Source organism: Harpia harpyja, chromosome W (assembly GCF_026419915.1).
Source record: "Harpia harpyja isolate bHarHar1 chromosome W, bHarHar1 primary haplotype, whole genome shotgun sequence".
NCBI classification, from domain to species: Eukaryota; Metazoa; Chordata; class Aves; order Accipitriformes; family Accipitridae; genus Harpia; species Harpia harpyja.
Window position 1 is genome coordinate 33,103,243 of NC_068968.1, and position 13,528 is coordinate 33,116,770.

Genomic DNA, 13,528 nt, shown 5'->3' on the forward strand with positions numbered 1-13,528 from the left:
AGGTTATGATCTATGAAAGACATTTGGAGTTGTTCCCTCAACCAGAGAATGATGAAGAGAAATAGTTAAATATAAGAGAACATTTTACTTCCAAACTCAAAACCAGCTGAAAATGAAAATATTCCTTTAAAGTGGTACTAACCTCTGAGCCTTATTATATATTCTAGGTCATCATAATGTAAGAAATACTGAAATACTGAAAAGGACAATTTTAATTTACTTTTCATTTTAAAGCCATAAAAGCTTTAATAATTGAATGCACTTCCTATATGTTACTCTAAATTCAATATTTATTAACAGAAGTTTTCACTGAGTTTTAGATTCCCTTTTAATGTGTTTCAGATTGACTGCCTTTCTGAAGCTATTTCTTCAATTTCTGTTTTTTCTTTGTATCTTAACCTAATCTTATTAACAAAGGCCCATCTAGAAAAAAAAGTCTGTGGCTGCACCTCTTCTTCCAGACAGTTATTTGACTTTCCAAAAAGATATGGGGGAAAGGAAACAGGAAGTAGAAACATTCATGATGGATCTCTCACACAAGGAAAGAAAAGGAATGCTTCTTTAACTCATACTCCACTTTCGAGGCAAAGAATGTAATAGATCGGCAGAGGGCAGGTTGAACACAAAGAGTCAGGTCACAAGTCTGCTGGAGATATGAAAAGCAGGCAGCAACATAAGTCTTAGTCACTACCTTCTTATTGGAATAATTTGCTTTGTTTATTTTCAGTCATTAAACTGAGATTTATGACTAAGTACCATATACCTATGTCTATATATTTTCTCTTACTGTGTTATTTTTTCTGTTGCTAAATTCAGAGCATCCAGATGCATTTGAGCCAGTCGCAAGCCAGGGAATGTCAAAAAAGCACCAATAAGTGAACACAGAACAGCCAGGAACAATTTGAAGGTTAGTTTAGACACAGGACCCCTAAAAGAAAAGAAAGGAAATAAGCATTGGGGGGGGATCAGAAACTACTTTCAAATCAACAGTATCTAACATTTAATCAAATTAAAATAAAAAACAAGCAAGTCACGTATTTATTTACTGAAAAGAATAAAAAGCTCTTCAATATAAGAAAACCAAAACCTAAGCTACTTCCTACAAGATGTTAAATTTGTTAGCAGAGAAAAAAAAATCAAAAAAGAATAATTTTATATTGTGATTAACAAGTTATGCAATAAAAATAGCTAGTGGAATGAATTTGATGATTATACTTTTAATAGAAGAACAGATACATTGCAAGTTTAACTGGTCAAAGGCAAATTTTTAATTTTATTTTTAAGTTATGCCATTCAAACTACCAAGAGACACCATCATCAACTCAATCACTGCTGTAAACAGCCAAAGCACTGTGAATGATTAAAAGGAAATGGACACGAACAGAAAAATTAATACAGGAATTAGTAAATTCAGAATAGTTTATGAAAAACAGAGCGAAGAAAGGTTAAGAAACACATAGGATTCAGTTGAAGGGTTTATTTCTCATTAAATATTCATATCTATAAATGACACATTATTCTAAGTATATATTTGAAACTTCTGTTCCTCACAAATAAAATAAAAAATCTATAATTCTTATATAATACTTGAGAATTTCCAAACAAGAAATTCAAATTTGTATTCCCACAGTGATGATATACCCCATACAAGCATTTTAGATCATGTGTTTAAGGCAAGGATTGTAACAGAATTCTGTTTACAATATACAGAGGCTGTCTCTGACAGTGATTGTATAAATAAGTAACATCATAAGCTATGGAACATTCCTTTGTCAGTCTATACAAAACTTGGATGTACTGTAGCAAGCAGATGTATTTGCCTAAGAGGAAAATACTATTATGGCCTGAAAACATGACTGAAAGCCAAAATTTACTCCTAATTCCAACTTTATTGCAGGCTCCATCTGTAGCTTTTGCACTCTCATCCTCCTGCATACCACAGGAACTGCAAAAATACTTATCTCCTGTTTTAAGCGATCTTTTCAAAGCTGAAGGGACTGTTTAAGAATTAACATAAGAAAGACTTTTAAGGTTTTAACTGTATTTTATGGACTGGAATAATTTTGGAATAAAAAGGGAATACACAAATGCAACTTAAGTTACTTTGTAAATATTGATGGATTATTTTCATTAATCCACCTCTTCACGTTAATACAGAGATTATAAGTGTGCATAAGAGCAAAGCATGCAAGACAAATGCTTGCTAAGAAAATCTAAGTGGTTCGGTTATAAATGCAACATAATGAAGACCAATGTATTTCCAGAAACTTACCGGGATTCCAAACCCTGCTTTTCAAGAAACTGCATAGCACTTTCTGAAAAATTTGAGAATCCTGCAAAGACATAAATTATATGTATTTTATCACAGTACAAATATAAAATCTGGTTTTTTGAAAGAAAATGCTAGGTAACAGGAAATATTTCAAACAAATTCTGTCTAGCATTATTATTACTGAAAAATTATTTCTAGCATAGCTCTGTCATGTGCATTATAATTAGTATGCTACAATGCAATAAAACTCAGTTATTAACACAAACAGTCTTTGAAAACATCTCTGATATTTGTACATTTCATGAACATAAATAAAACATTCATTTTTAAGAAGGTAAGTGTCGTGGTTTAACCCCAGCCAGCAACTAAACACCACGCAGCCGCTCACTCACTCCCCCCCACCCAGTGGGATGGGGGAGAAAATCAGGAAAAGAAGCAAAACCCGTGGGTTGAGATAAGAACGGTTTAATAGAACAGAAAAAGAAGAAACTAATAATGATAATGATAACACTAATAAAATGACAACAGCAATAATGAAAGGATTGGAATGTACAAATGATGCGCAGTGCAATTGCTCACCACCCGCCGACCGACACCCCGCCAGTCCCTGAGCGGCGAATCCCTGCCCCCCCTTCCCCGTTCCTATACTAGATGGGATGTCACATGGTATGGAATACACCGTTGGCCAGTTTGGGTCAGGTGCCCTGGCTGTGTCCTGTGCCAACTTCTTGTGCCCCTCCAGCTTTCTCGCTGGCTGGGCATGAGAAGCTGAAAAATCCTTGACATTAGTCTAAACACTACTGAGCAACAACTGAAAACATCAGTGTTATCAACATTCTTCACATACTGAACTCAAAACACAGCACTGTACCAGCTACTAGGAAGACAGTTAACTCTATCCCAGCTGAAACCAGGACAGTAAGTAACTTTTTTTCAGTAGAGGAGTGTATTGGGTTTGCGTGGCAAGGTTTTGGTAGCGGGGGGGCTACAGGGGTGGCTTCTGTGAGAAGTTGCTAGAAGCTTCCCCCATGTCCGATATAGAGCCAATGCCAGCCGGCTCCAAGACGGACCCGCCGCTGGCCAAAGCTGAGCCAATCAGCAACAGTGGTAGCGCCTCTGTAATAACATATTTAAGAAGGGGAAAAAAAGTTGCTGCACAAGAAACTGCAGCCGGAGAGAGGAGTGAGAACATGTAAGAGAAACAACCCTGCAGACACCAAGGTCAGTGAAGAAGGAGGGGGAGGAGGTGCTCCAGGTGCCAGAGCAGAGATTCCCCTGCAGCCCGTGGGGAAGACCATGGTGAGGCAGGCTGTCCCCCTGCAGCCCATGGAGGTGCATGGTGGAGCAGATATCCACCTGCAGCCCGTGGAGGACCCCACGCTGGAGCAGGTGGATGCCTGAAGGAGGCTGTGACCCTGTGGGAAGCCCGTGCTGGAGCAGGCTCCTGGCAGGACCTGTGGACCCATGGAGAGGAGCCCACGCTGGAGCAGGTTTGCTGGCAGGACTTGTCACCCTGCAGGGGACCCGCGCTGGAGCAGTGTGCTCCTGAAGGACTGCACCCCATGGAAGGGCTCCATGCTGGAGCAGTTTGTGAAGAACTGCAGCCTGTGGGAAGGACCCACGTTGGAGAAGTTCGTGGAGGACTGTCTCCCGTGGGTGGGACCCCATGCTGGAGCAGGGGAAGAGTGTGAGGAGTCCTGCCCCTGAAGAGGAAGGAGCGGCAGACACAACGTGTGATGAACTGACCGTAACCCTCATTCCCCGTCCCCCTGCGCTGCTGGGTGGGGTAGGTAGAGAATTCAGGAGTGAAGCTGTGCCCGGGAAGAAGGGAGGGGTGGGGGGAAGATGTTTTAAGATTTGGTTTTATTTCTCATTAACCTACTCTGGTTTGATTGGCAATAAATTAAGTTAATTTTCCCCAAGTTGAGTCTGTTTTGCCCGTGACGGTAATTGGTTGAGTGATCTCTCCCTGTCCTTATCTCGACCCATGAGCCTTTTGTTATATTTTTCTCTCCCCTGTCCAGTTGAGGAGGGGGAGTGATAGAGTGGCTGCATGGTGCTTAGTTGCTGGCTGGGGTTAAACCACGACAAGGAGCTTCACATTACTATGCAAGGCAAAATGGGTTAAAAATAAAACTGGAAAGTAAATATAATTAACAAAGCAAACAACCCAGGTAAAGACTACACCATTTAAAACAAAACAAGGAAAATATACAGGATATCCCTCAGAATCGACATTCCAAAGCAAGATTTCCTAAAAGTGTATTACATATAGAGTTCATTTAAATACAGATATTCTCAAAATGACCTAAAATGCTTAAAATTCATTTTTCAAGTAATGTAATCATTAGAGCTGTTTCAAACCCTGAAGAAAGGAGTTACCTGATTCGAGTCCAAACTCTAGATAGCTTTCTGTCACAATCAGGATTACCATTGCTTTCACAAAGAAGAAGAAGCCAAAGGTAACACAGACTGATCTTTCACCTCCATCCTCTACTATGAAATAATGGGCGGTCAACGAAAACAGTATCTTACTATACAAGAAAAATGTCAAGGAAAATCAAGTTTGTAAAATAACTATATTTATGAATTATAAAGCTGTATTTTGGTCATCTACACTAAGACTGTTCTAAGATGCGCAAATGCTTTAAAAAATAATATGTATTTGGCTAATTTGAGGTTAATTATGCTTTACAGTTTTGTGGGAGTTTAATAAGCACAGGCACACAATCACATAATGCGCAGATAGGAATACACTGTTCCGGAATATAATTTTGTTTTCATTTAGGCTTACTGATAGCCAAATGCAATGGTATTCACTATCAACCTGAGAATAATTAAACCAAAGTTTAAATGTAAATTTTACATACTTGTAAGAATTTACAGAAGTTATATCAAACCAAAAATAAGACAACTGTATCTTCAACATAAAATAACAAGCTAGATGAAAAATATTCCATCAAACTACACAACAACAAATGCAGGGAAGTGAAGAAATACATTTTTAACCACAGTGATGTTATACATGTTCTGTCAGAATGCACAACCCCAAGTGGGTGTATTCAAGATTCTTCACTAAAAAAAATCAAGAGTTCAAATGCAAAAATATAGCACCATTCAAGTCACTGCATGTTTGTTGCTGAAATAATCTCGGTTAAAATACTTCCTCAGTCTTGACTTAACTATATGTGAATGCATGATTGTACACATGCATACATCCGTACACACAAATACATATATATAGTACATATATATGTATACTGTGTATATAACATACATGGCTTTTTGTTCCTTTGGGGAGAAAAGGGGAGAAAAAGGTAGAAAAGGTGTTCCTCCTCACATAAGTCTCTCTTTTTTTCTGAAGAAAAACATAGACATTGATTTTTTTTCTTCCCTCCTTGATTAAAGGCAAGACATTTTAGAAGACATGAGGTGAGAACAGAGAGATTTGTTGCCCTTTAGTTTAGAAACAAACAACCCCCCCCCATACAATAAGCATTTAATGCAAAAGCTGTTCTCTCAAATGTCTGCTGAGCTTTCCCAAGGAGTCTTACAAAAGCTTCCAGGTAGTTTTACAAAATCTGTATCCTTTCAATTAGATTTCCTTTTCTTAGTTTTCAGGACATCATGATTAGCGGAAGCAGCAAAAACTTAACTCTTTGCATAAGAGCAGAGAAGTTGTAAGAATTTTTATATATATAAATAAATGTCAGAAAAGACAAAATAGATTTCTTGCTTTAAAAACACCAAAAGATTCTCTCTGTCACTTAGAAATATTCAAACATCAGATAAAGTAACTTTGTGCTGGTTTTGGTGAGGGAGGGCAGGAAACACAGGGTATACATACAAACAGCAGGGAATGGGATGCCCCAAGAAGCACTTCTATCAATAATGGGATAAAATTTCTCCTCACAGGAAGCATAGACCTGCCTTATAAGAAATAGTGACCAGTGGCATAGGATTGTTGCTTAGATTATTATGTGACTATTTACTAAGCAAAATACATACGAAAAGATGAAACTTGTGTTTCTCTACTTTTGCGTGTATGTGTTCAAGATTTCTCAACGATCAAAGGTAATCAACTAACAGCACATCTAGGAAAGCAAAATCTAACCCATTCTCATTTTGATAAAAAAGAGAGACTATATAGTTCGGTATTATATCTTAAGTCCTTAATGGCTCAATGCCATAAATATGAACATGTAAGAGGTTACCTGCTCTGTTATCAAGCCGTTTTAAAAATGTTTATTGAATATTTTCCTTTTTAGTGCATTTCTAAACATAATTAGTTCCAAAATTATACAGTAGATTAAGATAATTTTTTTATAATACACTGTCAATTCTTACTACTATGAGCTGCAGCCCATTATAATTGATTTTTTTTTCAAATGGCAAGTGATATCAAGTTTATATTTAAATAAAGTACTTGGAGATCATTCCAGACATTACCTGCTTTAAAGAACAAAAAAGGAAGACACAAAAAAGATTTTAAGTGTAAATTGTACCCATTTTTTTCCACTACACAATAACATAATTTATATTTGTACTTTTTAAAATATTGGAAGTATTTTAAGATGTAGATTATGTGAAAATCTATTTTAGGGTATCTATTTGATAAAAACATTTGAACTGTCATCAGTTAATCTCTCAAGAAACCATGTGATTATGCAATATTGCACTTCATTAAGCAGCACACATTTAACATATGCATTGCTGTATTTCATCTATATGCAGAGAAGTACTCATATACATACATTAGGGTGGCCTAACCACAGCATCTAACTTGACTCTTAAGTTTACAGTAATCAACTTAAACTCGCTTTATAGTTAACAGAAAGAACAGGTATCCCTAAAGGAAGGCTTATCTCATCCTAAAAATAGGCACATAATAGGTCATACAGACTGTGTTCTGGAAAGGTCTGTTTCTCTATATTGACCATTAAAAGAGCATCAGGATGATTTTTAAACACTTAGAAGTTAGGCAAGATGACTCCCACCCTTATAAACATTTTAGTTTCTAGTAAAATACATAGAACTTTTGGATTCACAATTGAAAACCAAATAAACTCCTCTATATTATACTTAATTGTATGTAGATAGAAAAAAAAAAGTTTAAGGCTTCCAGAGATTATTTCAAGATCTGATAACTGACTTTCTCTAGATCAACCTTCAGTCAAGTTAAGGAAAGTCTGCTGCTTTCCTTTGCTATCCCACTGATATAACTACATATGAAGGCATTTTTCAAAAGTAGCCAGTAAAGTTTCCTAATCTACTAATGAAATCAGGTTACTTAATCAGCTTTTCAGATGACAGACAGCTTCCCGACTGAGAAATACCTTACTTTTCCTATACCACATTAATTTTCCTAAATACCTTGCTTTTGCAGCAGAAAGGATTGTGTACAGCACTGTCTAAAGGTTCACAACAGATAAAAAATTAAATAAGCTGACGTATTTGTGTTGTACAAAGACAATGATTTAAAATGTCATTCAGTTGTTTTCAATGATGAATTTTAAATAGCTGCATAAGAAGAGTAGTTTAAATTAGACACATGCTACTGTTAAGATAGATCATCTCTCAATGTTGTCCATCTTCACTCTATCCTCATGCACATTTCCCCCCTTGCCAATGAAGTGCTTTGTTATTTTACAAACTCATCCCTTTGCAAGTATGCCAGCTGCAACTGCTACATTTAAAATTGCGATCAACCATTTAATTCACTAATTTTTGAATATTTTTTCTGACAGAAGCCTCCTTTCCAAATTTAAAGTAATGGAAATCAGCAATCTGTGACTAGTGACTATCTGCAACAAACTGTATAGCAAGAATAAAAAAAAAAATTTAGTAACCAGAACATGTGACCTACAACACAATGCGTTTTCACAAACATTAAAGTTACTTTTGCAAGAAGTATTGCAAAACCTATTTTTAAGCCTAAATTCATGTTTAGCAGGTTGCGACCGATAATCTGTCTTTTTAAAAAAAAAAAAAAACACCCTCAACATTTTTGCTTTGCAAAATCTTTTGTTACTCCTCTTCATGTACTGGAAACTGTTCAGTGTGTGCAGGTTATCACCATGAAAAGCCATCAATCAACTAACGCAGTATCCCATAGCCTTTCAAAAATATTAAATAGAGGGCAGGTGGTACAGGAGGTCTTCTAACTGCTGCCTCTAAGAAACATATTGTCATTGAATCTTCCTGAAAGTATAAAGCAATTAAAAACTTTATTGTTCTGTTCTGCTAAAACAATAAGAGAGTTCTGTATACTGAAACTATTTATCTGCATTGCCAACTGTGAGGTAAGCAAGAATACTCTATACTGCAGTCAAAAGGAAAGAGGGAGACACATGCAGACAATCCTCCTCTAGCTTTACACTGGCTAGGTTAGGTTGATCAGTGTCCTGGTTTCAGCTGGGATAGAGTTAATTGTCTTCCTAGTAGCTGGTACAGTGCTATGTTTTTGGGTTAGGTATGAGAAGAATGTTGATAACACTGATGTTTTCAGTTGTTGCTAAGTAATGTTCAGTCTAAAGTCAAGGATTTTTCAGCTTCTCATGCCCAGCCAGCGAGAAAGCTGGAGGGGCACAAGAAGTTGGCACAGGACACAGCCAGGGCACCTGACCCAAACTGGCCAAAGGAATATTCCATACCATGTGACGTCACATCTAGTATATAAACTGGGGGAGTGGGGGCGGGGGGGATCGCCGCTCGGGGACTAACTGGGCGTCGATCGGTGGGTGGTGAGCAATTGCACTGTGCATCATTTGTACATTCCAATCCTTTTATTATTACTGTTGTCATTTTATTAGTGTTATCATTATCATTATTAGTTTCTTCTTTTCTGTTCTATTAAACCGTTCTTATCTCAACCCACGGGTTTTGCTTCTTTTCCTGATTTTCTCCCCCATCCCACTGGGTGGGGGGGGAGTGAGTGAGTGGCTGCGTGGTGCTTAGTTGCTGGCTGGGGTTAAACCACGACATCAGTCAGTACCAGTGCAGATACAGAAGCTTGGAGTTTAGCATGGGCTGCCACTCGAACATTTACCCAATCTGACAGATGAATTCTGCATCTTTCACTGAGGTATCTGCTAATGCAGCCGCACAAATATTTCTGCACATTAAATATATTTAAAGCTAGCTTAGTTGTGCCTAGCAGAATTGCCATCAAAGTAATGCCAATATACTCTAACCATGGAACTCAAGAACTAAACTAATGTATTACTCCTTTTACATTAAAATTCTATTAAAACACAAATGTATAGAATAGTTTCCCATTTGGAATTTTTTTCTGACTATCTATACTACCAACATAAAAAAGCTACTAGTGGGTTACTGCACTGAAACAAAACATCTACCCCTAGAAGACATGGTCAAAAAAAATTCCAGTCAATCATCACTTATATAAGCTTCTTTTGGCCACTTTGCCAGCCAAGTCTCTAGTACAATCCAATACCTCTTAAATATACAGCCATGAAACAGGGAAAAGCATCCATCACCAAAACACAAAACTGTTCTAGAATTAATTCTTGACATATCACATTGGTTTCTTTAAATTTAAAATATGGGGGTGTACTGGTTTTGACTGGGATAGAGTTAATTTTCTTCATAGTAGCTAGTATGGGGCTATGTTTCGGATTTTTGATGAAAACAGTGTTGAAGACACAGGGATGTTTTAGTTATTGCTGAACAGTGCTTACACAGCATCGAGGCCTTCCTTATTTTGCTTTGCTTGTGCGCGCAGCTTTTGTTTTCCCTATTAAACTGTCTTCATCTCAACCCATGACTTTTTTCACCATTACCCTTCCAATTCTCCACCCCATCCCACTGTGAGGGGAGTGAGTGAGTGGCTGCGTGGTGCTTAGTTGCCAGCCGGGGTTAAACCATGACGGGGGGCAACCAGATATTTCAACAATTTATGATGAATCATTTCTGGTCTTGACATACTGAATTAGTAAATAGTTGTATGTTTTTAGGTATTTTCAGTATCCCAGAGGCCCAATGTCGAAACACAAGAATGAACCAGATTTCTTCTGAAACCTCTTTTCACTTGCCTAGGTTACAGTGATCACAAGAATTGTGTCATTAATACTTCTGTATACCACTCCTTGCACCAACACCCCCCCCCCCCCAAAAAAACTGTAATGCCCAGAATAAGTTATGTTAACATATTTACAGAGATGTTAACTCTCTAATACAAAGTTCAGTTTAGACCGTGGTTCCTGGTACTGCAGTCTTCTGCATTGTCACTAACCCCTCAAACTGGACAGGACTAAACAACTTCATCCCATCTGCCCAGGAACCACACAAACATTTAAGCAAGCCCTGTTCAATATTAGGAATATTAGTGATTTCACAAGGATTTCTACAAAACCACCTACTTTGTGGAGAAACCTCCAATAAAAACAAGGTCTCTTTCACGCCACAGAAAAAACAGTAAATAAAAGTTGTAGGAAGTGGCAGAAAACCAGTTCCACCATTTATTTCCTTTGTATAACTATTAAATGACTGTTCAACTATCTATTAATGGATAAGTAATTATATTTTCCATTGTATTCTCTCTTTCAAACTACACAAAAACATAGACTTTTTTTTAAGTGATTCATTAAAAAACATAGAATTTAGACTCTGCTGTTTGACAATGCATTCAAAATAAAAGGTAACACTTTTTATACAGGTTTCCAATGTCCCAGAATTTATTTGTGAAGGCTTAGTCCTGCATACAAGGTCATTCTTCTCCAGGCTTTCTCAAATTCGTGTATGTTTTCAGAAGTGCCATATGAATTTTAAACTTTGAGTTCTCTATTCTTCCTCTTACCCCAACAAACTACCAGAATTTCTTAAGAATTTTCCCTCTACAGTATATTGTCTGCTACCAAAAACTCAAAAGAATATTGGTCCCTTAGCCAATACAAAAATCACACATGCTCAGATAAAGAAACGCTAAAGCATGCAGTTAACTGTTCACAGTTTATTAAATAAAACTTAGCTTTTGGCATATGATCTTTTGATTTTAATACTTTTTTATGTGATCTTACAGCTCAGAAATGTCATGCCAATATACACACTAAATTTAGTTTTGACCTTGCACAATTTGTCCTCTTACAGTGAAAAATTATTTGCTTCTGACAATGGACAAAAATCACCTGTCCATCTCCACAGAAGACCTAACATTTAAAATCCCATATATAATTATGGGATTTGATAATCTACATGAAGATATTTAAGGTGTGAAGCATGCTTCCTGCCAATGTCTCAAAGTAATTATCTTGTGGTTTCCTGTATGTCTCAGAAGTTCTAATGTATAGAAACTGCAATATTTCCTCTCTGCCATACTTCCCTTTCAGTCATTTAAGAAAGCTAGTAAGAAAATATAGGCCAATGTGCTTCTAACATGCAGAATACTAGCTCTGTTTCCATCTTATCCAGCTGCAAATGGGCAATTGGATCTCAAATGTTTGAGCCAGATTAGGACAAGGCTGAAAAATACTGATTTAGGCTCAATTCGTATAAAAAAAGGCAGGTCAAAAAGAAAGAATCAGGAAAAGACCCTAATATGTATTTGCATTTTCACAGTACTGAGACAGAAAAAGCTTGCACAGCCATGCATCTCGATTCTTTTAGATTTCTGTGTTTGGTTTTTGCCTCTGAATTGATGACCAAATTAAAGCAGTGATTAGGAGTGCATTTAAATACCACTGTAAGAATGGAATGTTGCAGTCTATTTTCCTACATAATCCATGCCAATATATAATTCACAACTTTGTCACCTAGAGTTGCAATTACTGTAGTATTATTTAAGTTGGTTACACCCAAGATTTATTTGAAAGATGAAGCAAATACAGGGCATTGTCATCAGTAAATTTAAGAGTGCATTATGGTTATACTATCTGAAAATTGTTTTTCCATTAATTATATTAACCTCCCTCTCATTCTCAAAATGGGAGTTGAAGGTGTTGGCTTGCATCTCTGATTTCTTAAGTAGCAGTTGCTCCTCTCTCTCTCCTTCCCTCTGCCACAATTAAACTAGAAATCCTGACTTCATCCAACCAAATAAAAAAAAGGCTGCTTAGTAACATAGCTATAATATCATTAAAGGTGTGCAAGAGCCAGACACTAATTTTCCTGTCACCACCTGGTAGGTTAGAAAAACCACCTTTTGGATTGTGGATCTGTCTGCTGACAGATAAGAGTCAATGGAGAAATAATTGGTCTGGAGGCAAGCTACTGCCAGTCGGTTATTTCATAATGCAAGTCAACGCCTCCATCTAAGTTCTTACTCATTAAAAGGAAAATTCTAGATATCATTTATACTTCAGGTTACGTGGAAAAGGTAATACTGTCCTTATTGTAAAGGCAGCACACACTTCAATAATTATCAAGTACAGACAAGCTTTAAGCATATCCAGAACTGTCAGTAAAAACTAACCAGAGTTCAAGGGGTTTACGTGACATCACTAGCTAGTGCTAACACCAAAAAAGATCACAATAAGAATCTCTATGGAAGAAGAGGCATTTCCACAGAGGAATCAATTTTGAATATTCAAGTGCTATATTAAGTCTAACTTAGCACTTTATCTGGTTATTAGCTGTTCAGGGAGCAGAGCAGTTGCACAAATTCATTTTCTAACGCACATCTCCATAACCTACTTTCTTCCAGGCCCTTATTACATTGCTTCATCACCTCTCATGTCTTTAAAAGGCAACTTTCCTCCCCAAAGAGTAAGTCTGGATTGGTCTCTGAAAACCAGCTAATTACTACACAAGCATCAATGTCCGATACTGCTTTCTCCAGTACATCACAGCTGCTTCTTTTTATGATTTGATATTGCTTGTTTCCTAAATACTCTGCCTTTGTTTCCTTCAGTTTCAGAGGGGAGTTCAGCTTTTCACAGAACTTTGAAAACATAGTACCGCCTCAGCGCCTACAACTGTCTACACATTTTATTTTCACATAAACTTCATTATAAGTATCTTGAAGTTCTTCTAAAAATATGAATTCATGCATGCATCTTTGCAATAAATGATTGTATACAGTATTGTACTATTCAGCTAAGGAAGCATCAGACTAAACATATCAAAACCAAAAAGTGTGCAGTAAATTGCACACTTCTCCCAACATTTAAATACTTTCTGGTACAAAAATTGCTTCCTGATTGCCCAGCTGGGCAAAACCAAATTAGTTTAGAACCACTACAGATGAGCACTAACTTTTTGTTCACATACATAAGATGCTTTCCATAAATAGTCTGGTAT

The 13,528-nt window shown here is 36.9% G+C and overlaps 1 protein-coding gene across 9 annotated transcripts in view; it reads right to left on the minus strand.

Moving 5' to 3' along the window:
* The window catches only part of LOC128136193 (transmembrane protein 161B-like), a 79,244-nt gene that overhangs the window by 13,727 nt on the left and 51,989 nt on the right, over positions 1-13,528 (minus strand). For all 9 annotated transcript variants that reach the window (XM_052775385.1, XM_052775384.1, XM_052775381.1 and 6 more), the window contains 3 exons: positions 4,655-4,806; positions 2,273-2,333; positions 788-928 (listed from right to left, as the gene is read on the minus strand). In XM_052775385.1, coding sequence (XP_052631345.1) covers positions 788-928; positions 2,273-2,333; positions 4,655-4,806 — 354 coding nt within the window. The remainder of the gene's footprint in view (positions 1-787; positions 929-2,272; positions 2,334-4,654; positions 4,807-13,528) is intronic.